The sequence below is a fragment of the Stomoxys calcitrans genome, chromosome 4 (genome assembly GCF_963082655.1).
Source record: "Stomoxys calcitrans chromosome 4, idStoCalc2.1, whole genome shotgun sequence".
Classification (NCBI taxonomy): Eukaryota; Metazoa; Arthropoda; class Insecta; order Diptera; family Muscidae; genus Stomoxys; species Stomoxys calcitrans.
In genome coordinates this window covers 30,916,544-30,938,802 of record NC_081555.1, presented here as the reverse complement: position 1 = coordinate 30,938,802, position 22,259 = coordinate 30,916,544, and the positions used below count along the sequence as shown (strand labels likewise).

At 35.1% G+C, this 22,259-nt stretch overlaps 1 protein-coding gene across 4 annotated transcripts in view; it reads left to right on the top strand.

Annotated features, from left to right (window-relative positions):
* Positions 1-21,727, top strand: part of LOC106083904 (alpha-actinin, sarcomeric) — a 53,179-nt gene extending 31,452 nt beyond the window's left edge. For 2 of the 4 annotated variants that reach the window (XM_013247203.2, XM_013247204.2), the window contains 7 exons: positions 6,859-7,275; positions 7,532-7,685; positions 8,028-8,179; positions 16,308-16,400; positions 16,460-16,989; positions 19,339-20,473; positions 20,547-21,727. In XM_013247203.2, the coding sequence (XP_013102657.1) occupies positions 6,859-7,275; positions 7,532-7,685; positions 8,028-8,179; positions 16,308-16,400; positions 16,460-16,989; positions 19,339-20,473; positions 20,547-20,705 (2,640 nt within the window). In that variant the 3' untranslated portion in view covers positions 20,706-21,727. Of the gene's footprint in view, positions 1-6,858; positions 7,276-7,531; positions 7,686-8,027; positions 8,180-12,965; positions 13,052-16,307; positions 16,401-16,459; positions 16,990-19,338; positions 20,474-20,546 lie in introns of all 4 variants that reach the window. The other 2 variants (XM_013247207.2, XM_013247205.2) reach the window with 2 other exon arrangements.
* Positions 21,728-22,259: the final 532 nt, after the last annotated feature.

Below are 22,259 nucleotides of genomic sequence, written 5' to 3'. Positions count from 1 at the left end.
CGAATTTTGTCAATTCATTGATGTAGATTTTATGTTAATTCCCATCATGAATGTATCTCACGATATCTCACATAGAGAAGCGATCTTAAAAAGTTGAAGAGGGGAAAACTCTCGACCATACTCGACCATTTGTAAATGTTTCCGGTTAAGTGAGCTATAAAAATGCCCATTAAGAATTAGGAAAGGAGTCACTCAAGTCGTGACAATCTTTCCAGGTTTTTAGAGTGACAAATAAAATAGAAGTAAATGATGTTTTTGAACATAAAGATTGCCTGCAATTGTGTAGGCGATGACGAATAAGTCCTCATTTATTGTTGCAATAAAGTGTTAGAATGGAGTTGCAGCTAGGTGTTTTCCATCTACTTGGCAATAAAAAGGGAATATATAAAAGAACTTTGGGTGCTAAAAGCCAAAGTGTGACCAGTTAGTGTGATAACTTTTTGAGTTTTTTTCTCAAAATTATTTCCTGTTGCACGAATGAATGAAGTTTTGCCTATTAATGACATAAATAAAATTTATTCCATTTAAATATTGAAAAAGGTCGCGCACAAGCCGCTTTGTTAATAAATTTTTGTGAAAATTTTTTAAATCGTTTTGTGTGTGAGATTTTTTTTTTTTATCGAAGGCCCATCAAAATATAATACAGGGAAACTAAGCTGTATAAAAGTCAAGTCGATATATTTTAAAAGAAAGAAATTTCGACAAAATTTTAAAATTTCTATAAAATTTTAAAATTTCTATAAAATTTTAAAATTTCTATAAAATTTTAAAATTTCTATAAAATTTTAAAATTTCTATAAAATTTTAAAATTTCGATAAAATTTTAAAATTTTGATAACATTTTAAAATTTTGATAACATTTAAAAATTTCGATAGCATTTTAAATTTTCGATAAAATTAAAAAAATTTTGATAAAATTTTAAAAGTTTTGATAAAATTTTGATAAAACTTAAAAATTTCCATAAAATTTTAAAATTTCGATATATTTTTAAAATTTTTATAAAATTTTATAAATTTCGATACAATTTTAACATTTTGATAAAATTTTAACATTTCGATAAAATTTTAAAATTTCGATAAAATTTTCTAGCAAATTCACACTCTTTGCTGACTTTTAAATGTTTTTTGTTATACTATTCTTTGACTTAAACAGCATTAAACAGTGATCTAAAGCCGGACAATGTCCTGCAATGGAATCTCAATTAGATTTTAAAATCAAAAAAGAAAGCGTAAACAGACATTTTTGAATTTTGAAAAAATTTCCATAAAATTTAAAAATTTCTATAAATTCCGATCATTGTGCACGTTGCGAAAGAGAACCAAACAAAAATTGTAAAATCTACTTATCTTGCCGTAACACTTCAAAAAAACTTCAAAATGATAAATTCAAAAAAAACTTTAAAATGATAAATTTCGATACATTTTTAAAATTTCGGTAAATTTTTAAAATTTCGATAATTTTAAAATTTCTATAAATTTTTAAAATTTCGATAAATATTTAAAATTTGAATAAATTTTTAAAATTTCGATTAATACTTAAAATTTCGATACATTTTTAAAACTTTAAAAATTTTGATAAAATTTTATTGGTTGGGCAAGTGTTTTGTTATAGTAGGTAGAAACATATGAAGTGGAGTTATTTATTTTCTTGCTGCACTACAAAAGGAAAATACTCTGAATAGCGTTGTTGCAGCCTAGGAGACACACCTTTTTGACTGATGCCGATGTAGGAAATCAGTCGATGCTATTACAAAGCAAAACACATTTTCTGCTTAAATTTCAAAATGGGGTTTTTCTGTTTTTCTATTTTTAAATAAAATAGAGATCTCTACGGCCTGCAACCGGACAATATCTGATTGTATGCATTATTTCAAGATCAAAACAATTCAGAGCAAAACGTGTGAATTAGGAAAAAAACTTTAAAATTTTGATAAAATTTTAATTTTAACATAATTTTTAAAAAATTCGATAAATTTATCAAAATTCGATAAATTTTAAAATTTTCGATATATTTTAAAATTTTCGATAAATTTTAAAATTTTCGATAAATTTTAAAATTTTCGATAAATTTTAAAATTTTCGATAAGTTTTAAAAATTTCGATAAATTTTAAAAAAATCTACTTATCTTGCCGTAACACTTCAAAAAAACTTCAAAATGATAAATTCAAAAAAAAACTTCAAAATGATAAATTTCGATACATTTTTAAAATTTCGATAATTTTAAAATTTCGATAAGTTTTAAAATATAAAAAAAAATCCACATTTTGTTTTTAAAAGGCTTGAGGCTTATGTTGTATGAATTATTTAAAGATGGAATAAATTTGGAGCAAAACGTGTGAATTTCGATAAGTTTTTAAAATTTTCGAAAAAAAAAATTTAATTTTGGAAATTTTTTTTATTTCGTTAAACTTTTAAAATTTTGATAATTCTTTAAAATTTCGAAAAATGTGTACAAATTCTATAAAACTTTAAAATTTTGATAATTTTTTTATAAAACAATTTGTATTTAAAAGGCTTGAATTTGAGTATTTATTGTTCAAATGGCTTCTAGTCGAGCAATATTTTCCAGTGATCACAGATGCAGTAGAAATTCATTTTTCCCTCATATCCAAAAAATCCTTCAATAAGTGCAATTAATCTACGGAAAAAAACTAACAACTAGAAAAGCAAATTTTCAATCCAATCATTGTCAAATACAATGAAATAATTTCAAAGTTGAATGACATCTAAGCTTGCAATTGAAACTGCCAAATATTAATTAGCACTTTAACAAACAATCAATTTCGTATTGATCACTTCCCCAGAGTGTTTGAATTGAATGGATACGCCTTTACTACATGTAAGCCATCCATTACTCAGCTATTTTTGAAATTTTGCTAGCGATACACATTCTCCACACTGCCGTCGTCCATATTGAGGAAGAAAGCCATTTAGCTGTGAATGTGAATACCCTTATTAAAGAAACTATTGAACAATTTTGTTTACAAACAAATTATTTGTTGTATAAAGCTTTGTTGATAAGGATCGTTGTTTTTTTTTTTGCAAAAACGCTCATAATTATCACCTTTCATGGTGTGTTGTGTTTTCGTTTCTTTCTTCAAAGTTATGTGGAAGCAAATTAATTATCTTTCAGTTTAGTCTGTGTGAATGAGACCGTGGTTCCACCACCACCATCAAAGTTCAATGTGGCTGGTGGGCTGATTGGAATGGTGGGTCTGGTTGGGCTGTCTGCTGCTGCCTTGCTTACACAAAATATCAACGGCAATGTTGTCAAATGCATGTGTCAGCAAAACAAAAGAAATGCAAAGAAAAATGTTGAAAAAACCGCAATTGTACTCACACGTGTATGTGTGAGCACATGAACTTCAAGAAATCAATGATATGTGGTTGGATTGGGTGGCTGACTGGCGTGTGCTCATGCGCCTAATATGCAGATATGAAACCGACACGGTATCTCTGCAATTGACATCTACCCAACGTTAACAACAACTACAACAATAGACAAGCCGCTTTGACGTCGGCAATGCATGGAGAGCGGCTGCAAGTATTTTTATTAATTTATAGCTCTCGCCCTCTCATTCTGTCTCTCGCTCAATAACTGTATTACAAATTAAAAGAGAGCATAAATAAAAAAGTAAAACACCGATTACACTGCTCATTAAATCCGGATTTAGGGCTCTCTTCAGCTGATTTTATAAAGGGAAAACACATGATCGAACCATTAAATCTGGATTTAAAGAGCTACACTGCTGCTAAACTTAAAATACATTTGAAATAACATTTGGTTTGTGGGATTGAAAATGTGGATAGTTCTGAGGAACGAGATCTTTGAAAGATTCTGTGGAACTTTTATATTGGTTTTTGGATTGATTCTACTGTTCCTACGATTGCAAAAAGTTAGTATATGAGTGTTTCTAGGAGCCAAGGATTATTCTAAGGAACTGAAACATTTATATATCTATAATAGCTCTAAACAGCTTCTTTAGAAAGAAAACCAGGATGGTTCTTACAGACATGACAACGAATAGCCCGATTTCCCAAAAATACTCGCCAAAATTATAAAAAATTCTGAAGTCTTTCATAGATGTAAAAATACTCATCAAATCCATGTCAACAAACGAAACGGTATCTCTCTAAACATCTTGCTTTTCCTCTCTCTCTCTACGTGTCTGTCAAACAAAGAAACACGATATATGTTTGCTCTCTTTCGCTCTCTCACTCTCTCTTTGTATGCATTTGTGATCTGTGTGTTACCTACCCATTCAGCCAGCATCTGCAGAAGCGCTCATTGCACATGCATAATGTAGTAGTTGCATTAATCGGACAAGCATGCTTGCTGCTGTTGCATTTATTTGCTTAGTACTACGTCGTATAATCTTCCAAATGGGGACAAAACCACTTCTAAACCAGTTCACACACTCTATGTACGTAGTTAATTTTTGTTGTTGTTGTCGTTTTCCTATTAATCTCTCACTCTTCAATGGCTTTGTTTTGTTTGGGATCTCTTTGACTGCAATGTTATTTTTCTAGTACAACCAACAATGTCTATCTACACATACCACCACCTCCTTCTCCAAAATAACAAAAAAGTTCGCAAAAAACCCACAAAGGAGTCACCCAACAGGCCCATGACTGTGTTTCGACGACCTTAGATGCATTCATAAATTCGCCAAGGCATTGTTGTTATTATTCATAACGAAGTAACGAGTATTGTTGGTTTTCAAATTGGGAATATTACCACGTCTGTGGGAATAAATTACTACAGACGACGAGAGCATTATTAGTGATTCATGTAAATTGCTTTGTTATTAAAGTTTTTTTTGTATTGCATTGCATTCTCTGCTTTTTCCGCGTTTGTACAACTCATACTTCTTTATGTTATTTTTGTTGATAGTTTTGGTTTGGTTTTCATGTTAGTTGTGAGTTTGGATTGTGGAACAATGTTAGGAATTCGAATTAATTAATGTTGTATATTGGGGATTTACAGAGTATTGTTAATAGTATGTCCTTAACCCCTAAAATTAAAAGTTTTTTTTGCTGTGGAACAATTATGGCAGTCAACTCGTATGGTTTTTATAGGTTCCTTTAGGTAACCCTAGATAAGACCAAGTAAGTTGGGCTTTAAGGAGGTGCATGAACATTTACTTTCATACTACCAAGTTTACTTCCTAAATAATGTGGTCCAAGGCCGAACCTGCTCCCAGTCTCACTTCCCAAATTATATGCCCCAAGGCAGCACCTATAGAACCTACCATGACCGAACGAAGGAAATTGCTTCTTTAATCTTGTGCCATTCTACTCATTCGCTTTTGCTGTTTTCTGTACCCATCACCATATGGATGGGAGTATACTAATCTAGTTATTCCGTAATCCAGTTATTCCATAAAGTATATATATATATATATATATATATATTATTGATCGTCTTAAAAATCTAAGTCGATCAGCAGTGTTCATCCACAAGCTTGTGAAAATCACGATAGTGGTCAAAAGAATTAGGGTATCCTCTTAACAATTTGCATAGATTCTTCTTATTGATGTAGGTCATTAGGGATAGCAAATGGACCATATCGATTCAGATTTGGATATGGCTTCGATTCAAAGTGGTCCTTCGGCTTGGCTTCTCGAGCTCCTATAAGCCTCAATTATTATTCGATTGTGCTGAAATTTTGCACGCAGCGTTTTTTCATGGCTTTCAATATCCGTTGTTAATATGGTAAAACTCGGTCTATAACCTCATATAGCTCCCACATGAGCCGATCTCCCTATTTGCCATCATCAGCTCGTAGAAGCCGTGACAGTTATTCGATTTGGCTGAAATTTTCCATGTAATGTTCGGTTATGACTTCCAACAACTATGCCAAGTACGACCCAAATCGGTCTATAATCAGATATAGCTCTCATACAAACCGATTTCCCGATTTGGGTTATGAGCAGATTCCTATTCCTACATTCTCAATTCACCACCAGATTCTGAACTCATCACCATATACTCAACTCACCACCAGATTCTAAACTCACCAACAGATAATCAATTCGCCACCAGATTCCGAACTCATCGCCAGATTCTTAATTCACCAACAGATTTTCTACTCACCACCAGATTCGCAACTCATCACCACATTCTCAACTCACCACAAGATTCTTAACTCACCAACAGATTCTAAACTAACCAACAGATTTTTAACAAACCACCAGATTCTCAGCTCTCCATCGCCTTCCCACTGGCCATCGATTGCACAGCCTTACAAATGTCACGTATTGATATGACACCAGTGACCGGTTTTCTGGCCGAGTACGAGCCCATACTGGCCAATATGTGTATCGTAGAACAATATGTGTATCAAATGAAAGATATTTGGAAGTAGAGTACGAATCTGGTACAAAAATTTGAAATCAACTATGTGGGAACCGCTCCTTTAGGGACCGCCCCCAATAGCACATTTCGGCCGAGTAGGTCAACATGGCATTTAAATGTAAGGTCAATGAGAGTACTGTATTAATATGTTACCTAAGTTTGGCACAAGTGTGTCTAGGGGCGGTCAATTATCACGCAATGTGAACTATAAAAAAATTTTAAATATTTTTCATTGATTCTTTGTTGAAAAACAATGGTTTTTCTTTCCTAGAGCTAAACAACCATCTGTTTTCCCATTACAAAATCTTCCGAGTTTGATATAGGAAATTAAAAATATCTGCCTTCTCTTGTTGAAATTTTAATATTTCTTTAGGACATATCCAAGTATGTAATGGACCATTAGTTTTCAAATTTTATCTATACACCATACAACTACCATTGTTTAATTTTTTTCTAATCTTTAATCTGTTTTTTCTTTTTTGTTTCTTTTACTTTTCAGACATTTACAGCATGGTGCAACAGTCATTTGCGCAAAGCCGGCACTGGCATCGAAAATATCGAAGATGATTTCCGCAATGGTTTGAAATTGATGTTGTTGCTAGAAGTAATCTCTGGTGAAACTTTGCCCAAGCCCGATCGCGGTAAAATGCGTTTCCACAAAATTGCCAATGTGAATAAGGCATTGGATTTCATTGCCTCCAAGGGTGTGCAATTGGTATCGATTGGTGCTGAGGAAATTGTCGATGGCAATTTGAAAATGACCCTTGGTATGATTTGGACCATTATCTTGAGATTTGCCATTCAAGATATCTCTGTTGAAGAGATGACCGCCAAGGAGGGCTTGTTGTTGTGGTGCCAACGCAAAACTGCCCCCTATAAGAATGTCAATGTACAGAACTTCCATTTGTCATTCAAGGTAAGGAAAAAGAAATGTGAAGAAAGAGAGTAAGAATCTCCCTCTCTCTTTCCCTCTCTATAACGAGTGTTGGGCAAATACCCACACACTATTGCACATTACCGTATATGTACGCAAGAACTTAAATGCTTGAAAGCCCATAAGGGCTTGAAAATACTGTGTTCATGTGCTAGTGCCTTTGCCTTCAGACTTATAATTTTGTTTTATTGTTTTAATTTTTATGGATTTTTATAATTGCTTTGTTTTTATTCTTCAGGACGGTTTAGCCTTCTGCGCTTTGATCCATCGCCACAGGCCCGACTTGATTGATTATTCCAAACTCTCCAAAGACAATCCATTGGAAAATCTCAACACTGCCTTCGATGTTGCTGAGAAGTATCTTGATATTCCCAGAATGTTGGATCCTGATGGTAAGTCCTATGTTAACAAAATTCTTCACCATTCTTTACGAGTAGTTTGGCTACAGTAGTTGGGATCATTTTTTATTTAGAGATCATTAGTTTTAGCTCTTATCACACTTTTCTATATTTCTCTACCACAATCAACACTTATAAGTTTATTTATTTTCATTTGTATCTTTTATTTTTGATTTGTGACACCTTTACAAAATCTCTTAAAACCAACAAACAAACGAAAAAACAAACCCCAAAAAACAAACATTAAACATTTTTTTGTCAAAAAAAAAAAAAAAAACAAATAAAACAAATTTTGTCCCCTGGTGATGGTGTGAACAATAACGATTACAACAACAGATTTGATCAACACTCCCAAGCCGGATGAACGTGCCATCATGACCTATGTGTCTTGCTACTACCACGCCTTCCAAGGAGCCCAACAGGTTGGAAATATGACGCATGTTCCCGAACCCACAAGACAATACACCTACGTCCCGAATAATTACAATGTGACTAAACTTCACATCAATACACTTGATACATATTTTTCGTTTTTTTGGTTTCTATTACAGTTTGTTTTTTGGAAAAAAGACAAAACAAATATCTTTCTACCTATATATATAAATAGTATATATTGAATCTAAATAACAACAATAACCATGATATGACTCGAATGTCGAATGTGTAGCACCGCAAGCCGTAATTTTAAACACTTGAATCTCAATATCGATAGCCATACGAAATTCGTACATATATGCCCTAAGTATATATGTATTGTAATGGACTATTTGTCGTTGTTGTAATTGTAAATTGAGCCCTGCGCCAAGGGAGCTAGTACTCCCTGCTCCCTTCAATAATGTTATTAATAATAATAATGCTGCTATTAACGCCGCGAAGCCAACCGAAAATTGATTCTTAAATTGTGTCGTCGTCTTTTAAAACCCTATCCAAAGCAAAGCTAAACCAAAGCTTAAAACTCAAGCAAAAGTAAATGAAGTCTGCTTGCCCATCATCTCTTTCTTCTTCTCGATACCTATTCTCTATATATTACTTATATAATTCATGATTCACTCTTCAAATTTCTTTTAAATTTAATCACAATGAAAGTTGTTGGCATTTATTCGAATTTCTGAAGATCTATTAAAACGAAACAAAAACATTCCCATTCGGTTCTCATATATTAATACTACATTGTGAATGTTCTGATTCACCTTCTAATTTCTATACTAGCTAAGAATTGATGGTTTAAAGAAAAATACTCCACATGTACATTGAAGTCATTTTAAGAAAAAACAAAAATATTGAAAAAATGGTGGAAACTGTATTGCAATATTGTTAAATTTTAAAACGATTTTTTTTCTGTATTCATATAGTAATAAATTAAAATTCAAAAGTTCTCTGTAGAAGTTGCCCCCAAATTATGGCTGCAAACATCTCAGCCTAAGCACTTAGCTGCCATCTATCGGAGCTTGTACAATATCAACATTAGTGTTGATATCATATTCTTTTTGCATACTTAAAAACCTTTCATTTGTTACCCATATAGCTGCGGTCGATCTACTTTCCCACTTTTCTATCTTGATTGATTTCATGCCCTTTTCGGAGATTGGTGGGGCGCTCCCCTTAAACTTGGCCTTAAATTGTCTCGATCGGACTACATGTTCTCTAGGAAGGTTATTTGGGAGTTAGAGGTGCCAGACAATCGGTTCAGAGTTTGGATGACAAATTTGTAGACATATCTTATTGTGCTCTTAAAAAACTTTCATTTATTTCCCATATTGTTGCGATCGGTCTACTTTCCCATTCAAGGGCTTTTTAAGGCTAAAATTACCTCCTATGAGTTCACGCAAAGTTTGGATGTCCGAATCGTATTCTACTCCCTATTACTTTTTATGTGAGTCCCTATTGTCTTGATAGGTTTCATGCCAGTTTTTGAGATTTTTTGTTTGGGTGGGGCGCTCCCCTTAAACTTGGCCTTAGATGGTTTCGATCGGACTACATGTAGCAATAGTAGTAGTAGCAATCAGTCTACTTTTTGCATTTGAGGGCTTTTTAAGACTAAAATTACCTCCTATGAGCTTACGAAAAGTTTGGATGTCCGAATCGTATTCTACTCCCCATTACTTTTCGAGTCCCTATTGTCTTGATAGGTTTCATGCCCATTTTGGAGTTTTTTTTTGGGTGGGACGCTCCCCTTTAACTTGGCCTTATATTGTCTCGATCGGACTACATGTTCTCTAAGAAGGTTATTTGTGAGTTAGGGGATCCAGACACTTGGTTCAGAGTTTAGGTGCCAAATTTGTACACTTCTTCCGAATATCTTTCAATGTAGTTCCATATTGACCCGATCGGAAAATTTCAATCATTAAGATCATCTCGAAGGAGAAATTAACACATCATTAGAAAAATGATCCTCGTTCTAACAGGCAAACAAAATCAAAACAATATTATATTTTGAATGTTTTTGGGAGAAAGAGAATATTTGAGAGAGGGGCGTCCCCCTACTTTCACATACCTTTTACTTGCATTTTATTCTCCTATCGTCACTATTGGTCTACTTTTCTGTTTAAAATTTTACTTTTTTTGTTGGGAAGTTGTGGCCTTCCTGGGCCCGGACATGGGTTCAAATGTGACTTTGGATCCAATTTGCCTGCTTTATTCTTATTCTACTCCTAAATATTTTAATTTGATTTTCATATTCGTTTGGTCAGGTTACATACTCGTTTTGAGGGGATTTTGAGTTTCGCATGCCCGTTTTGAAGGGTTTTTGCAATCGGGCGACTCCCATAAGACTAGACCTCATATTTTTGAAATGAGATTTGATTCTACTCCTAAATACATTTTATTTAAGTCCCATATTGTCCCCATTAGTATGCTTTCCCCTTTGGATGGGATTTTTAAGGTAAAGGGAAGGGTCCGCTTCCCCTTTATATAACGAAAAATTATATAGCCTATTATTCCTCCCAGACCAACCTACATGAAATTCGTACTCTATTCATAAACAGCTTTCATTTAGGTCCCATATGGTTCCAATCGAAATAAGATTTGCATTATATTCCCAAACACTTTTCATTTAAATCCCATATTGCCCCATATTGGTCTTCTTTTCCGCGCTCCTCCCTCAGATAACGAAAAATTATTAAACCTAAATCCAGGGAAAATTCGTATTCTATTTATAAACAGCTTTCATTTAAGTCCCATATGGTCCCATATTAAGTCCCCATATTCCGATCGGTCTAGATGAAATCGGACATTTTATTCTTTTAAACAGTTTTTTGAGTGGGGCGTCCCCCCATACTATACTACTTGGCGGGACATCTGATTTGTATTTTATTCTCAAACATCTTTCATTTAAGTCCCATATTGCCTCCATTGGTCAACATGCCCGTTTTTGAGTGTTTTTTGGGATAGCCATCCGACCAAGAGTGGGGCGTCCCCCCATTCTAGACTACTTGGCGACAAATTGGGATATATGATTTGTATTTTATTCTCAAGTCCCATATTGCCTCCATTGGTCAACATGCCCGTTTTGTAGTGTTTTTTGGGGTAGCCATCCAACCACGGCGTAAGAATTGGTTCCATATTTAAAAAAATATTTGCAATGTCTTGCCACCTTTCATTTTAATCTCGTAATGCCCCGAACGGTCTATTGCTTTTGGGTGGGGTTTTTGGAGTTTAGGGGAGGGTCCGCTTACCCCTTAGATAACCAAAAAATATAATACCTACTTTTCCTTCCACACCAACCAACATCCTCTTGATATCCTCTGAGGTCCTTGTATGAACCCATTGCGATTCCTCAATCTTCTGTCTTCTACAGCCGCACGGTTAACATCAAATTCCATTTCTTCTACTTTAAGAAGTTCCGTCAACGCACTTTTTCAAACCATTTAGATGCCAGCGTGATGCGGTTGAGTTTCACTGCAGCCCTTTTAGCTCCTGTAGTGCCTGAAAGAAGATATTTCCAAATATCCTACTTTTTACTACAACATTTTGGAACTAGGGTGGCCTCCTTAGAGTTGACGGCAAATTTTAATGCCCGATTTGTATTCTACTCGTAAAAAACTAGTATTTTTGTCCCATACTATCTCGGTAGGCCTACATGTCCGTCTTGGAGGGTTTTGGGATGGGGCGCTCCCCTAAGACTTGACCCCCTTTTTTTAATATACCTTTCATTTGATTATAATATTATAATGATTTGTCTACTCTAGGGTTTGAGTAGGGTTTATGGGGTAAAGGGGAGCGTCCGCTCCCCCTTCAGACATTGAAACATTATAAAGCCTATTACCAAATCCCTCAAAATCCTATGGCAGAAATTCTGTGCACTTCACACTCAATTCGTTCCATTCTACGCCCTGTTGAGTGTTTGCTTCTTCAAAAGTTAATCTTTTTAACGCTATCAAAAAAGTAAAATGAATGTTAACTGAACACATTTTCACTACTCTCCAAAAGATGGCGCTACAATAACTTAAAATGTCAATATTTAATAATATTGCAATACAGTCTTGGTTCACTTTATTATGACCACCAAATTGGAAAAAATTATTCGAATTTAAAGAAATTACACAAAATAGAAAAACAAAAAACAAAACTGAAATTACCAAAAATGAAAAAGTAATGATGTCGCTTACAGTTCCTATTAACCCCCCCTGTTACTTTTTTTTTTGTACATATTTATGTTATATGTATATGTTTTTCTGTATTCCATATCACAATGCCCCCCATCAGAGACATGCCCTAAGACCATGTTGTGATAAATGGAATATGGAAACTGTTATAATATCCCCATCTATATATATCCCATTTGCTTTAAATAAAGCCTTTATTATTACAAGCGACAATTGAATACACTATACCATTATTCATGCATATGTGTGTGTTTTGTATACCCCGCCCCCCAAAAAAGCCCATATCAAACTTTTGGAAATTCTTTTCTAACACCATCAAGAACCAAATATACCCAAACTTAATTTACAAAATTGCTGTGAGATGCTTCTACAGCGGCTGTGCCTCTAGCCAATGTTGCTGATGTTTTGTTGCATGTGTTAATAGCTAATAGATGAACTTAAATAATAATAATAATTTATTAAAAATAGTTATTTTAATTAATATTTTAATTTTTCTTTATGGTTTGCTTTAAATTTTGCATGTTTTTTAAATAATTTTAATAAGTTTTTAATTTTTTTTATTTTTTTGTTGTTGTGTTATATTATTGACCAAATTAACCAATTTCTTTATGTCTTGTTTTGTTGTTGCTTTTTTCTTCTACTCTACGAATTTTATGCAAACCCTAAACAGACCTACAGAATACCGCATTGCCAGATGAAAGGGCAGTCATGACATACGTATCATCCTATTATCATTGCTTCAGTGGTGCCCAAAAGGTTAGTTAACTGAAATTGAATTCAAAGGAATCAGTGGTAAAAAAATAAATAGAAACGGAAAAAGGTTTAGTGCCATTTCCTAGCGGTATGATGCGATCATTCATACATATAAGATCTAAAAAAAAAATGCGGAAGTGAAGTAAGAATTTTTTTAAATTAGTACTATTTGGCAGTCAAGTGCAATAAGGGTGTGTCGAAGGAATCATTTGCCTTTGCTGGCTATATATCAAAAAGCAGATGATTTGACATTGAGAAAACAACTGTTTTATCCACCTACCTCAGTTTTATGGGCAGTTTACATGGCACATCAAACGCTTAACCATCGAGTGCACAGATAAATTAAAAATTTTCCTAAAAAACATACATTGACTTCTTCTTTTCGTTGCTTTTCTTTTTCTTTTGGCCACACCTTGTTTTTCAACATCTGTCTAGTAATGATAACACATTTCTGTTTAAACGGAAATCGATTGACGCCATTAATCGAAAAAATCAAAATGATTTTGATTGATAGCCATCACTGATGGTCTTGGATACATGTGATGCATACATCTTTATTTTCAGCAATACAATTGCAATAAGCACTCATCATGATGTACAGTGTAATCTCCCCATTAGTGCTTTTGTCTGTGAGTAATGCGAATATTAGTTAATGACATTGCATGGTATCGATAATGATCAATATCGATCATCAACATTTCTGTCCCAGACACACGGTGGAAAGGTCCCTTTACCATGAACACTGCCGATTGAGAAATGTTAAAAAGAGAGAACATAAATAAATTAGAAACCATGCGAAATTTAGTTTGGGAACATTTTTGCCTACATTCAGTAAAACTTCACTTGGGTTGTGGAAATAGCCCTTTTGGGGGAGCCCAGATTCAAAATTCATATTCGTGTTCCTGGGGTCATTTAAACTGCACATTAGCCGCTATAAGGTCTCACGTCTATCGAACTCCGTAGAAACTAAACTGAAAAGAGAAGTCGGAGGAAACCACAAAAACGAGACGAGAAAAAAAGAGATGAGACAGGCGCATAGAAAAAGAACGCTTAACGATAGGATTTTTTCCAGTCAGGCCCCTGCACTAGTCCAGAATGACGAGAGGCCTGTCTGCCTGGAACGAGTTCGGACACAAAAAAGCTTGTCACCCATAAACCTCTGTCTGCCGTCGACTCGCTAGCTACCGGGAACTGTGCCCAAATTTTGAAAAACGTCAGGTTTTCGGTTATCTTAACAGCGATCTTCATTGCTACATACCGAACATATAAGGGGTTATTTTTAAGAGCTATTCAGAAAAATGTATGAAGGTTAAGTCACTTGCGCAAACATAAAGTGGATGGGCCCCATAAACATCAGTAAGGATGTCAAAACTGCCTATTTAAAATGTCATCAAATGGGAGAAATCGTAAACAAAGAATGAATGTAAAAAGAGAACAAGTTGACATACTCAAGGCGAAGAACTACCAAAAATTAATAGTGTATGTCGGCTGATCGCTGGTATTAATCTTATTCAGGGAATCCTGGTATTTTGATAACAAAATTCAAAAATTTGCAAGCATTGTTCGTTTGTAAGACAATTAATGGTTTAACTATAGACCGAACAGAAGATGTTTGACAGTGAAACAAAACACGAAACGTGCGTGAGCTGTTTAAACCAGTGCTGCCAAAAAGATAATAGCTAAACAACCACCCTTTAATATTCACAACTTTACTTAGCTGTTCAAAAATTTCCTAAAATTTAAGACTTCATAAAAGAGTTTTGTATAACCGTTATATGTTTTGTATGACAGTTATTAGTGTTGTATAATAGTTTTTACTGTTGTATAACAGTTATAGGTTTTGTATTACAATTATAAGTGTTGTATAACAGTTGTTAGTGTCGTATAACAGTTAGAAGTGTTGTATAACAGTTATACATGTTGTATAACAGTTTTGCGATTTGTATGACATTTATACGTGTTGTATAACATTTATACGTGTTGTATAACAGTTATACGTGTTGTATGACATTTATACGTGTTGTATAACATTTATACGTGTTGTATAATAGTTATACGTGTTGTATGACATTTATACTTGTTGTATAACAGTTATACGTGTTGTTTAACAGTTACAACTATTGCATAAAACTCACAGATGTTGTATACAAAAACCAAACTTAATTATAGAACAGCTGGAGTACTTCTGCTGTCCGATACAGGTCAGGAGATCAATGGCAAGGGACCTCCTATTTATTACCACTTAGTAGAGAAGTTTGCAGGGCTGATTCCTAATGTAATTACCTCACAATGAGGATATAACCACGGCTGAAAAAATTTTTTTTCTATTCTCGCCGGAATTTGAACCCTGGCATTCAGCGCCAAACATGACTACTTTTAGCTACGGTGGCTTCCAAAAATAATTTTGTATAACAGTTAATACAAAAATCCTAACAATGTTATATAATTGTAAACAAAGGTCGATCAGTGATCTTTAACTTTTTGAAACAAATGGGTAGGGAGTTTATAGAGCTTTCCGACAAGGAAAACTGGTTTTTCATAAGTTTCGAAAAAATTATTTTCAGACATAAAATCTGACTCAGTACTATTGTGAATAGTATCTTAATGAAAAAATGTTAGTCACAATGGTATTAGTGACAGCGTTGCCAGGGTTTCCATTGGTAGAAGCGTCTCTAGGTTGCCAAATCTAACATCAGTACTATTGTGAATGGTATCTGATTGGTATACAGTTAGTCACAATGACAGGGTTGCCATTATTTTCTAATGGCGTTGCCTTTGTTATGATTCATGAACTTTGTACTAGGCTTTTTAACTTAAACAAACATATTTTTAGTGGAATTTTGGCATATTTTGAAAGTTAATAAATTAAGACTTAGGTTAGTAACAGCAGAAAATTCAATATGATCTAAAAACAAACATAATGCTCTTTATCCATTATTATAGTGAACTTCCAATATTGCCATCGCCACCTTTGTCCTCGTTAAAGCAACACATTTAGGAAAGCTTCCTCTGCCTTAGCAATTCTAATGCCAATAATGCTGCTGCCCAAAACCTTTTTTCCTGCCCTTACTCAAAGCGAATGTTTTTCTTGAATAACCAATGTTTAATTAATTTAATTAAACCAAAGTGTTGCAAATGTTTGATGTTCCAATGTGTTTTATGATTATTACACTATTTTTATTATTTTATTACACATAAATATTTTCCAATTTCCCCCAGAAAAAAAATACTAATAACCCTGTTATCTATATCCATGTAGGCGGAAACTGCTGCTAACCGCATCTGTAAGGTTTTGAAGGTTAACCAAGAGAATGAACGACTCATGGAAGAGTATGAACGTCTTGCCAGCGATGTAAGTTTCTGTAGATATACAACTTTTTGAAAAATTAGTGAATATTATTGGCTTTATAGCTTTTGGAATGGATTCGTCGCACCATGCCCTGGTTGAACTCCCGCCAAGCCGATAACTCCTTGGCTGGTGTGCAAAAGAAATTGGAGGAATACCGCACCTATCGTCGCAAGCATAAGCCCCCACGTGTTGAACAAAAGGCTAAGCTCGAAACTAACTTCAACACATTGCAAACTAAATTGCGTCTCTCCAATCGCCCCGCCTACTTGCCCACCGAAGGCAAGACTGTGGCCGACATCTCCAATGCCTGGAAGGGTTTGGAACTTTCGGAGAAGGCCTTCGAAGAATGGCTTTTGGCTGAGACCATGCGTTTGGAACGCTTGGAACATTTGGCCCAAAAGTTCAAGATCAAGGCCGATGCCCACGAAGAATGGACCCGCGGCAAGGAGGAAATGTTGCAATCCCAAGATTTCCGTCAATGCAAGTTGAACGAATTGAAGGCTTTGAAGAAGAAGCACGAAGCCTTCGAATCCGATTTGGCCGCCCACCAGGATCGTGTTGAGCAAATTGCTGCTATTGCTCAAGAATTGAAGTAAGTTCTATTTAACAGTTTGCCATATTATCCCCTACTTAGTTTTCAATATCTAATAATCCAATCCTCTTTGTTGTTGTTTGGTTTCTTTATAAACAAAAAAAAAAAACATAAACATGCCCCCTTGAATTTGTTGGAATCAATGGCAAATTCAGTGTGAGGTTCGCTGCATTTGCATACAAATTAACATTAAAGCATTGTTTAAATCATTTGGTCATTCAGAAATTCATTGATTCATGCATAGTGCAAAAAGTTATTTTTTTTTATTTAGAGGACTATAATTTTCTAAATTCTTGAACGATTTTTTGGAATGAGAAAGTCAAAGTTTTAGAAAAGTCCCAAAATGTGGCTAACATTTCAGTTGAACATTTTAATGAACTTGGATCTTTAAGAACATTTGATCAAGAATGAATTTTTAAGAAAATTATGGCCATTTTTTTTTAGTTTTTTTTTTTTTTGTTAGATAATTTTGTCAAAATTGTATTTTTATACGAAATTTTGTTCAAAAATTTTTTTTTTATAAAAAATTTTGTCCAGACATTATTTTTATAAAACAATTTCGTCATAATTTTATTTTTTTTTAAAAAAAAAAAATTGTCAAAATTTTATTTTACAAAATTTTATCAACATTTTTGTTTTATAAAAAAATTTTAATTTTTTAAAATTTTTTTGTTAGATAATTTTGTCAAAATTGTATTTTTATAAGAATTTTTTTTTAAATAAAATAAAATTCTGTCAAAATTTCATTTTTATAAAAATTTTTGTCAAAATTTTATTTTTATAAAAAATTTTCTCAACATTTTATTTTTATAAAAAAATTTGTCAAAATTTAATTTTTGTCAAAAATGTTGTCAAATTTTTATTTTTATGGAAAATTTAGGTTAGGTGGAAAAGAGGGTGGACATACACCTAAGCCAGTAATCGGCTTATTGTGCGCTCTAAAAACTAAAATGTAACCTCGAAAAAGAAAATTTTAAGTTAGGAATTCCGTGCTACTTACAAAATCCTTGATTGTTTTCCATACCACTCCCCTAAGTTGATTCATGTCTGGTATTGTGTGCCAAACTAAATACCGGTGTCTGTTAGCAGCGAAAGCCAGGCAATGACGTAGGAAATGCTCCAAGGTCTCATCCTCTTCCCCACATACCCTACACATGCTATCACTTGCCGCACCGATTTTGCATAAGTGAGTTCATAGTCCTATGTCCTCTCACAATACGGATGACCCCATAGGATTTTCGCCGTCCTACCGACCGTTTCGCTGTTCCACAGTTTTACATGCACGTTTTCCCCTCCTAATGCTGGCAACATTTCTGAGGTACTATGCCATGTAAAACTTCTCTTCAAAGAGGTGTCGCACTGCGGCATGCCGTTCGGACTTGGCTATAAAAAGGAGGCCCCTTATCATTGCGCTTAAAAAAACGGACTGCACTCATTGATATGTGAGAAGCTTGCCCCTGTTCCTTAGTGGAATGTTCATGGGCAAAATTTGTTTGTATTTGTACATGCGCGTTTGTCGCCCACGCCCTTAAATCGCACTGCGTCGACCCAAAAGGCTTCGGATTGACCAAGTTTATCAACGGCAGTTCTCTGGCCTTCACAGAGAAATTGTCTGCCCATTTATTCCCCCTTATTTCATTATAGCCCGGCACCCAAAATGATGCGAATTGTGCCATCCTCAGAGAAGACGTTAATCTCCTTTTTACACTGCAATACTGTTCGTAAGCTTACCCTCCTGGTTGTTATTGCCCTTATGGCAATTTTACTGTCCGTCAAGATGTTCACACTCGATGTCCTCGCGTTAGCACCACACAACCTCACGCATTCCGTGATCGCCCGGATCTCCGCCTGCAGAATCGTATTATGGTCAGGCAGTCTAAAACAGATCTAAGTCCTTGGGTTCTCAATGTAGACCCCAGGTCCCCTCTGTACCCCAGCTTTGATCCATCCGTGTAACATGATCTTCCAGATGGCAATACTAGGGTTCCGTCAGTTTTAGCCTGTGCCGCTGGCAGCAGTGCCTCGCACTCGACCTCATGTGTAGTCTCCGGTATCCGATCGGAAACCTCTTCCCTTCCTTTAAGATTTCTTATCGTCGCCTCGATTATACCGCGATGGTATGAGCTGCTTTCATCCTCAATCCATTCTCCCATCGCCTTAAGTCTCATAGCCGCAGATTTGGGTTTCAAATGAAAGTGACGCGAATTTGTTTTTTTTTTTAATTTTTTCAACATTAGCTACCTCACCCCCCTTCATTTCATTCACATCTCATAGCTAACCTTACCTTTCCCTTATATTTATATACTCACATTAATTTTCTGTGGTTTTCTCTCACTTTTATTTCTAAAGCTCCTTGGAATATCACGATTGCGTTTCGGTTAACGCCCGCTGCCAACGCATCTGTGACCAATGGGATCGTTTGGGTGCCTTGACCCAACGTCGCCGCACCGCTTTGGATGAAGCCGAACGCATTTTGGAGAAAATCGACATCTTGCACTTGGAATTCGCCAAGCGTGCTGCTCCCTTCAACAACTGGTTGGATGGTACACGCGAAGATTTGGTTGACATGTTCATTGTTCACACCATGGAGGAAATCCAAGGTCTCATTCAGGCTCATGATCAATTCAAGGCCACTTTGGGTGAAGCCGATAAGGAATTCAACTTGGTTGTCAACTTGGTGCGTGAAGTCGAATCCATTGTTAAGCAATACCAAATTCCCGGTGGTTTGGAGAATCCCTACACCAATGTCACTGCTCACGATATGACTCGCAAGTGGAGCGATGTACGCCAATTGGTGCCACAACGTGACCAGACCTTGGCCAATGAATTGCGCAAACAACAGAACAACGAAATGTTGCGCAGACAATTTGCCGAAAAGGCCAATGTTGTGGGTCCCTGGATTGAGCGTCAAATGGATGCTGTGACCGCCATTGGCATGGGTCTTCAAGGCTCTTTGGAAGACCAATTGCACCGCCTCAAGGAATACGAACAGGCTGTGTATGCCTACAAACCCAATATTGAGGAATTGGAGAAGATCCATCAAGCTGTGCAAGAATCCATGATCTTTGAGAACCGTTACACCAACTACACAATGGAAACTTTGCGTGTGGGCTGGGAACAATTGCTGACATCGATCAACCGCAACATCAACGAAGTCGAAAACCAAATCCTCACCCGTGACTCAAAGGGCATTAGCCAAGACCAATTGAATGAATTCCGCTCGAGCTTCAATCACTTCGACAAGAAGCGCGCTGGTCGCTTGACCCCCGAGGAATTCAAATCCTGCCTGGTGTCATTGGGCTATTCGATTGGCAAGGATCGTCAAGGTGAAATGGACTTCCAACGTATCTTGGCTGTGGTGGATCCCAACTCGACTGGTTATGTGCACTTTGATGCCTTCTTAGATTTCATGACACGCGAAAGCACAGACACCGATACTGCCGAACAGGTTATCGATTCCTTCAGAATTTTGGCAGGTGATAAGGTGGGTTACCATATTTTCTTCTTCAAAAGAGAGTAGGGGCTAATAAATTTTTTGGTTTTTTTTTCTCTTCTAGCCATACATCTTGCCCGATGAATTGCGTCGCGAATTGCCCCCAGATCAAGCTGAATACTGTATCCAACGCATGCCACCCTACAAGGGCCCCAATGGTATTCCCGGCGCCCTTGACTACATGTCCTTCAGTACAGCTCTGTATGGTGAAACCGATTTGTAAATCAAATGAGCTCATGTGCCACAAATTGTTAGTTTTACGACCACACCCCCCACTACAACAAAAACAACAACAACTCGTCTATTCTAAATCATTTTAAGTAACCAAAAGAAAATAAAAGAAACAAAAATTGAAGAGTGAGAGATTATCAACCACCTAGATCGGCTAAATAAAATCTACCACCAAAACTCCATTTAAAAAAAAAATACGTTTTAAGTTAATCACAACAACAATTTTAAATCAATTGACAAAATTTTGATCATTCAGCAGTTGCATACTAACCTGACCAACCGCCAGCTACCCGCCCGCAAACAAATCGAGAAAAGACTAACCCACCACACACACTACCACTACAGCCCCCCGATTAACAAGCAGAACACTCATCAAAGCAACACTAGACAAAAACATGCTCACACCTAAACACATACTCACTCACGCTTTTACAAAAACCAAACTCAAAGAGAGACAGAGAGAGAGAGAGAAAGAATTTTAAATCTCTCAAAAGCTAATCACCAAACCCCCACCGTCCGAAAATCTCGAAAAATTAGACATATCAAATACATGATGATGACAGGAGATGCCAAAAAAGAGAGAGTTTTTGATATAGACAAAGAAGGAGAGAGAAAGGAGAGAACTACAACACATGCTGCAAAGAAAAGATGTTCAAGCGCTACACGTGGTGATAGAAATTCAACGCTAGAAGGGAAAAAGCTGGACGGAAATGAAGGCCAAATGTTTGGGGTCGGCTGTATGCCTTGACTCGCCGCATTAACCAACTAATCTAAATCGAATCGCCATCGTTATCGAAATCTCAAGCAAGAACCAAGCATACGGCCACCTTCAACTCCCACAACACCAATAACCTTCAACAACAAAAGAAAATACGAAGAATTATTAGAATTTTTTTCCTCATTTAAAGAAATCACACTAAAAACGTCTTATATTTTTATTGTCACAGTTCATCTGAGATGAATGGATTGTAATAAGAGTATAATAATGAATAAAAACATATTTTTGATATTTTATTATGATTATTATTTTATTTTTTAGATTTTTAGTTTCATTTTATTATTATTATTATTGTTTTATTATAATTTTTGTTAAATTAATTATTAATTTATTCTATTTTTATTGTCACCCTCATGATTTATAGATTTTTTTTGGATTAATTTTCAAAGTTCGTTTCAAATAAAACAACAAACAAAACATTATTATTATCATTTAATTATATACATTTTTTATAAAGATAAGGCTTAAAAACATAAAACAAAAATCAACAAAAAACAAAAAAAAAACGTATAAATTATTGTAATACTACTATTATTACTTGATACTATACAATTTTACTATTAAAGAGAGAGTACATTATTTTATTACGATAAAAATAAACAACAGAAAAAAAAAATAAACAAAATAATAACAACAACAATAATGGCATCTGCATACAACTCAACTCAACTCAAATCGATTCGACTCGAACCAACCAACCAACCGATACTTTACAGTGAACAGCAAACGCAACGCAATATCAACGCCAAAACACTTTTTAAAGGAACA